Source organism: Lepisosteus oculatus, chromosome 12 (genome assembly GCF_040954835.1).
Source record: "Lepisosteus oculatus isolate fLepOcu1 chromosome 12, fLepOcu1.hap2, whole genome shotgun sequence".
Classification (NCBI taxonomy): domain Eukaryota; kingdom Metazoa; phylum Chordata; class Actinopteri; order Semionotiformes; family Lepisosteidae; genus Lepisosteus; species Lepisosteus oculatus.
The window spans coordinates 38,269,579-38,276,476 of NC_090707.1; the positions used below are offsets into that span (position 1 = coordinate 38,269,579).

At 59.4% G+C, this 6,898-nt stretch overlaps 1 protein-coding gene across 2 annotated transcripts; it reads left to right on the plus strand.

Annotated features, from left to right (window-relative positions):
* Nucleotides 1-561: 561 nt before the first annotated feature.
* slc16a8 (solute carrier family 16 member 8) lies at nucleotides 562-6,446 on the plus strand. Of its 2 annotated transcripts, none has more exons than XM_006636885.3 (5): nucleotides 562-861; nucleotides 3,026-3,249; nucleotides 4,027-4,170; nucleotides 4,487-5,317; nucleotides 5,883-6,446. In XM_006636885.3, exons 2-5 carry the CDS (start codon nucleotides 3,030-3,032, stop codon nucleotides 6,206-6,208), a joined length of 1,521 nt encoding a protein of 506 aa, XP_006636948.3. In that variant the 5' UTR covers nucleotides 562-861; nucleotides 3,026-3,029; the 3' UTR covers nucleotides 6,209-6,446. The 2 variants fall into 2 exon arrangements, with proteins under 2 accessions (XP_006636948.3, XP_069052538.1); XM_069196437.1 differs by lacking the exon at nucleotides 562-861 and adding an exon at nucleotides 1,570-1,809.
* The last annotated feature ends 452 nt before the right edge of the window (nucleotides 6,447-6,898 follow it).

Sequence of the window (6,898 nt, forward strand, 5' to 3'; positions counted from 1 at the left end):
CGCCTGCTCTTTATTCAGAGAGCTCCCTGCAGTGCCCAGCGCGACTTTAAAAACCTGCCATCGATACGACACTGAGCGGTTTGGCAGAGAATGCCCCTTGGGCACGAGACTGTAGCACCGGGCTCGTCGGGGTCTCTGCTTTCCTCACCCGGCAGGTTGCAGCTCCAGTGTCCTGCTGCTGGCAGAGAGGGTTTTGGGGGACATAAAAGTGGCGAAATTAAAGGAAATGGAAAAATCGAGTGGCCTTGTTTGTTGGGCGAGGGAAGCAAGTGGCAAGTTAAACTCATCTGGAGCAGGAGGAGGCCGGGGTTTGCAGGCGACGGGTGCGTTGTGCTGGCTCTGGCCACTGGACACTGGCCACTGGCCACTGGACACTGTCCGGGAGAAGAGTGAGCGAGGGCGGCTGTTTCAGGCCGGGCTGGGGTGCCGAGCTGGGATCTGGGAGTCCTGGCTCAGGAAGGGGGAGGCGGGGTGGAGAGATGGAGGGAGGAGGGGTGGAGTTGCGTCTCACGGCCCTGGTTAAATTAGCCCCTTGAGAGGTGGGAAGTGGAGAGAGAGAGGGAGAGGGAGGGCAGGGAGAGAGCTGTTCAGAGAGCTGAGCCGGAGGTGCAGGGACAGCCTTCATCCCCGGGAGGACTCTGGAAGGGGCTGGCTTGTGTTTGGAAGCTGGGCTCCGGATTCGCACCATGGACCCCAGGACAGCGGAGGAGCAGCGGCCCTGACTGGACTATCGCTCCAGCCGCCGGAGGCTGAAAAGGGGCAGCGCGGCTCCTGGCCCTGACCGCAGCTCTGTCCGGCTGCACCGAGACCGAAACACAGGGACAGGCGGCCGCACGTGGGAGGAGTCGGGGAGACCGGCAGGTGAGTGAGAGATCCCACAGGTGAACTGTCTTTTCTCTTCTAACCCTGATGGAGCCTGCAAGCAGCTTTCACAATGCTGAACTCCCCCCTGTACTTACCCCGAGATGGTGACTGTTTACACTGAACCCCCGATGAGAAAGACAGGTTAAAGGGCTGTCTGAGTCAGGGAGTACTGTGAGGAAGACACCTCAAAGAGAGACAGGTATATATAAGCTGTGTAGGGCCATATCCCCTTTGAGCTACGTTAGGCACTATAACTATTATGGTGCTTATTGTGGTTCCTTGTATTCATACAGTAAAGCTTGGCTGGACAGACACTTCGGACTCTAATTTCTTGGTTTCTACAACCCTAATGTACTTCACGTGGAATCGTCCTTTCGTTTGCGATCGCTCCTTCGGGACGAGCTGAGAAGGTGTCGCACTGTGTTGAAGTCCAAAAGATGTCGGTTTTGGAGAATTTATAGTGGAGGGTTTTACCTGTTCTGTTCTAAGTGCTTGATCGTCAAGTGCTCACGCTCAGGGGACAGCAGCTGGTGGACTGGGAGGAAAGTCCATCACTTCCTCCTCACCTGGTTTAAATCCTGTTCCTTAAACGGAACCGCAGTTGTCTTCTGATCTGCAGAGCTGGTGCCGTGCCCTAGTCTGAGGACAGGGTCATTCTCCATAACCGGAGCTTGAGAAAAATCCTGTTTGGAATTATTTCAGTCACCCCTGTCGCTGTCAGGACTGGGCTGAGACCGGTCGCTCTACAGGGGGAAGGAGTGATTGTTCTGCAGCGTCACGTGCCTGGGAGCAGGGCGTCCTGGAGCTCGTACCCAGAGCCACGAGCGCAGTGGCTCCCGGCCAGGCCTGTCTGCGTGGAGGCTGCGTGCTGCACGTTCTGCCGGCTCTAACGAGGCTGTTTTAATAACCTCTGAGCCTGATATAATCCTCAAAGCCTCTCATCTGGTAGGGCTAATCGCCGCCCAGCGCCTCTTGCCCGTGTCTAGGCGAGGGCGAAGGGCAGATGATCTCGCGGAGCTGCCCCGCGGAGACCTGGGCCTGGGAGAGGGACCCGGAGCGGGACAGTGACCTCTGACTGGTCCGCGTGTCGCCCGGGCTCACAAGCATGGCTCACCTGCCCAACACCCCTTAGAGCCCAGCGGCTGAACGCTGGGTTTTCTGACACGTGCGAGGAGTGAGGAGTGACTCACAGGCCCCCTCGCTGGGGGGGGGGTGACACCCCGGCCCCCGTCTGACGGCCCTAACAACTCTCTCTGCTCAGATGATCAAATAGGGATTATTTCCAGAAAAGAGGGCCTTTATTTTCGGAAGGTCTTAAGCTGGTCAAAGTGGGTCAGTCAGGGAGGCCCTTGCTGAAGGACAGAATGAACTGCTCAGATGCAAATCTTAATTAAGATGGGGAGAAAAAAAAAGAAAATTTGGAAAGAACGGTTTAACTAGGCGTGAAAAATTAAGGAATCACGCTGTACGGACCAGTCTCTTGACACCTCTTTTGCTCCCTGAGTAGTTTCTCATCCAAAATAATCCCCTGTGCCCACCCCAGAGTGTTCTGGAAATCCCAGCCAGGGTCCCAGTCCAGGATGAGCCCCTACAGCCCAGAGATCACAGCCAGGGTCCCAGTCCAGGATGAGCCCCTACAGCCTGGAGATCACAGCCAGGGTCCCAGTCCAGGATGAGCCCCTACAGCCCGGAGATCACAGCCAGGGTCCCAGTCCAGGATGAGCCCCTACAGCCCAGAGATCACAGCCAGGGTCCCAGTCCAGGATGAGCCCCTACAGCCCAGAGATCACAGTCAGGGTCCCAGTCCAGGATGAGCCCCTACAGCCCGGAGATCACAGCCAGGGTCCCACCCTCCCACCACTATGTTTACTGTGCCTTTAAGCTTTCAGCACTGACTTACACAAGAAAACGGGGGAACATCATGTTCCTGGTGTTGAAAGGCTTTCAGAGATTACTGTTAGCATGTTATGTGCCTGCTAATCGTATTACAGTTGTGATTGTTTTGTATTAATTCGCCGTGTGTGCACTCGGGGGTGGGGCTCCAAATGCCGACCAGTCTGAAGCAGCGGCAGGCAGCCTCAGCCCAGCGGGCCCGACCGGGGGCTGGTTGTCCGGCGGTCCAGCTGAAGCTGACTGGTGTTTCCTCTCCCCCCGGGGGCAGGGCGATGGGCGCGAGGGGTCGGAGGGCGGCGGCGGCGGCGGGGCCCCCGGATGGCGGCTGGGGCTGGGTAGTGCTGCTCAGCTGCTTCGTCGTCACGGGCTTCTCCTACGCCTTCCCCAAGGCGGTGAGCGTCTACTTCAAGGAGCTGATGAAGGACTTCGGTGTGGGCTACAGCGACACGGCCTGGATCTCCTCCATCATGCTGGCCATGCTGTACGGCACCGGTGAGCAGAGAGGCTCGTGGCGCTCCACAGCGGCCTGGCGGCAGGGAGAGGCCCGCTCGGGAATACCGGAGCCCTCCGTGTGGCGGTCCGGACATGGGTTCGAAATACACACCATACTGGCTGCAAGAGTCTCTCCCCTGTAAACACGACCCTCATGGCGACACCAGAGTCGGTCTTCGGATTAGCGCAGCCCTCCGAGAACGATTGAGAGCAGCAGGAAAGAGCACTGTTGCTCATTCCTGATCGTTCTCTGCAGACGGCCCCCTTATCGTACCAACTTCAACCTGCGTTCAGGCTGAACTCTTTTCACTAAACTGCGCCGTGACCCCTTGCGAAAGGTGAACATAAGACGTAGGACAGGAGGGAGACCTGGGGATCTGGGTTTCGGGGCGTCATCACGAGGCGTCCCTCCGAAAGAGAGGCCACAGTGCCAGGTCCCGAGGGGCAGCTCAGTTTCCTAGGGAGACCCTGTATTGCCCGTTCCATAAAGACATACGATTTTCAGCCTGATTCTAGTTAAAAGTTATAGAGAAAGGGCAGACGTTGACCCCAGAGGCTGGAGGGAGATTGACCAGGCTGGGACCCAGTGAGGACCGGATATCCGGCTGCACACTGCTGTTAACAGGAGGCCTGCACAGCTGGAAAGCACTTGCTGATAAGGAACAGGCTCCCCGGGCACCTCAGACACTGGCTGTCACACAAAGACCGCGGTGCGTTCGTATCCCCGTCCCCCGTGACGCGGACTGACCCCCCTCGCCTCGCCCCTCCCCTCCGCAGGCCCCGTCTCCAGCATCCTGGTCAACAGGTTCGGCTGCCGCCCCGTGATGCTGCTCGGGGGTCTCCTGGCGTCGGCCGGCATGGTGGCCGCCTCCTTCACCACCAACATCATCCAGCTCTACCTCTCCGCCGGGGTGCTCACAGGTAGGAGGCCCCGCCTTCACTCGCTCTCTCGCAGGCGGTCAGCCACGCAGCTCACAGGTAGGACGCCCCAACCTTCAGTCGCTCTCTCGCAGGCCGTCAGCCCTGCCGGATTCCACAGCAGGACGCCCTGCGTTCAGTCGGTCTGTCATGAGCCCTGCAGGCTGTCCAGCAGTCCTGTCGGGAGTGATCTCGTGGGTTGCAGTCTGGGAAGAAACCGCGGCAGGCAGCGACTTACTCCTGTCTCTCTTCTCTCTGCTTCTGGCTCTCCTTTACCGTCTTGCCTGCCCTCCTTACCCTCTCCTCCCCCCGCCCGCAGGTCTGGGCCTGGCCCTGAACTTCCAGCCCTCCCTCATCATGCTGGGCAGCTACTTCGACAAGCGCCGCCCGCTGGCCAACGGGCTGGCGGCCGCGGGCAGCCCTGTCTTCCTGACGGCGCTCTCCCCGCTGGGGCAGGTGCTGCTGGACCGCTACGGCTGGCGGGGGGGCTTCCTCATCATGGGGGGGCTGCTGCTGAACTGCTGCACCTGCGGGGCCGTGATGAGGCCCCTGGGGCGCCGTGGCGGGGGGCGGGAGGGGGCGGCCCCCCAGGAGCTGAAGGAGATGCTGCCGTCCAAGGGCGGGGCGGAGGGCGGGAGGGCCGGGAAGAGGAGCGACCGGAAGAGCAGGAGGAAGCTGCTGGACTTCAGCGTCTTCCGCAACCGGGGCTTCGTGGTCTACGCCGTGGCCAAGTTCGTGACCGTGCTGGGGCTGTTCGTGCCCCCCATCCTGCTGGTCAACTACGCCAAGGACCAGGGGGTGCCTGACCGGGAGGCGGCCTTCCTGCTGTCCATCATCGGCTTCATCGACATCTTCGCCCGGCCCACCTGCGGCGTCATCGCCGGGCTCCGCTGGGTGCGGCCCAGGGTCGCCTACTTCTTCAGCCTGGCGCTGCTGTTCAACGGGCTGACGGACGTGTGCTCCGCCCGGGCCACGGACTACCGGGGCCTGGTGGTCTTCTGCGTCTTCTTCGGCGTCTCCTACGGCATGGTGGGCGCCCTGCAGTTCGAGGTGCTCATGGGCATCGTGGGCTCCTCCGCCTTCCCCAGCGCCCTGGGGCTGGTGCTGCTCATCGAGGCCGTGGCCGTGCTCATCGGACCCCCCTCCGCAGGTGGGGCGTCGGGGACGGGCGCTAGAATGGGGAAGGAGGGAGGGGAGGGGAGGAGAGAGGTGGGACGAGGACTCGGGGGTTTAAACTGCAGGCTCCTGGGCTGAAGTGGTGCTGTAGCTCAGTGGTCAGCATCGCTGCCTCACGGCGTTGAGGCCCCGGGTTCAGGCGGGTCCCGTGTGGCGGTTGTATGTTCTCGCCGCGGTCACTTCCGGGTGCTCCGGTTTCTTCCCACCGTCCAGAGGCATGCTGGTACGTTAACTGGCTTCTGGGAAAACTGGTCTGGGAAAAGCGTGGGTGTGTGTGTTTGTGTCTCTGCGTGTGCCCTGCGATGGACTGGCCTCGCGCCCAGTGCTTGCTGGGAAAGGCTCCGGGTGCCCAATGACCCGAATTGATAGAAGCGATTAGAAAACGGATGGATAGATTCTGAGCTGCAACGGAGTTCGAGACTTAAAGGTCTTAAGAGGCTTAAGACTAAAGTAAGGGGCAGCGTTTTAGGTTTAATGTCCTGGTACAGATCGAGTCAACACAATGCCAACGGACTAACCCTGCCCCTGGTGTTTTCCAGGCCGGCTGGTCGACGCCTTCAACAATTACGAGCTGATCTTCTACATGGCCGGCGGCGAGGTCATCGCTGCCGCGGTCATCCTCAGCGTGGCCTCTTACTGCTGCGTGGGGCGGGGCCAGCGCTCCCGGGACCCGGCCAAGGGGGCGGGGACAGACAGGGAAGCGGACTCCCCATTGGCAGACGGCAACAACGCCCACCGAAACCACTCCTCCTCCGAGCTGGCCCCCCCCAGTCGTCAGGAGGACCTGGCCCAGGGGGGAGGGGCCTTGCGGGAGGAGGAGATGGGGTTAAACATGGAGTGTCCGGTGCAGAGAGAGAGCTTCTGAGGTTCTTCTCCGATACTGCACTTAGCCAGTAACGTCTTGCAGTAAACTCACTGCCCTTGTGAAAAAAATCAAGTCTCGTCTTAAAAGGTATTATAAACGTCTTGCATTTTCCCTCTGCTGTTAAATGCTCTATATAGATGCCTATCGCATCTAGACCTCTCTCCTCAGACTGCACTGTCTCAATATGTGGACTGAGCCCAGAAGGCCTGAATTAAAACTAAAAACAAAAGCCTCCATCTGGGCAAGAGAGACTTCAGCACCATGGTCACAGCCCACCTCCTCCTCTATCTTCATGTCCCCGCTGTCCCCAGTCATCGCCGCGTCAGGAACAACTGGACAGTGCCGTGGACTGTGGGGGTGCGAGAGGTGGCAGACTGCTCTCAGGGTGGACGTACTCCAGTTGTTCACCTTATAGAGGCTCATGAAGGCATGAACTACAGCCGGTCCTGCTGTACAGTACTATTCTACTTGCATACGCTGGTGTGCTGTACAGCTCTGTTCTCTTGTGTTACTGCAGCACCAAGCCTTGGGTAGGGGTGCGTGAGGGGTGTTAGTGCTGTACTGTTATAGACACGATGAATCATTCAGATTATAGACTCTTTTCTGTGGAAATAAATCGGTGTACACTTCAGGCTCCCTCACTGACAATGTCAGAAACTGGAATCTCTTGTGCTCTGTCCCTCCACGCCG

Coding starts and splice junctions, on each gene's coding strand:
- slc16a8 (XM_006636885.3), top strand. CDS start 3,030: ATGGGCGCGAGGGGTCGGAGGGCGGCGGCGGCGGCGGGGCCCCCGGAT. Junction 4,171..4,486: donor CTCCGCCGGGGTGCTCACAG/GTAGGAGGCCCC, acceptor CCCCGCCCGCAG/GTCTGGGCCTGGCCCTGAAC. Junction 5,318..5,882: donor CATCGGACCCCCCTCCGCAG/GTGGGGCGTCGG, acceptor GGTGTTTTCCAG/GCCGGCTGGTCGACGCCTTC.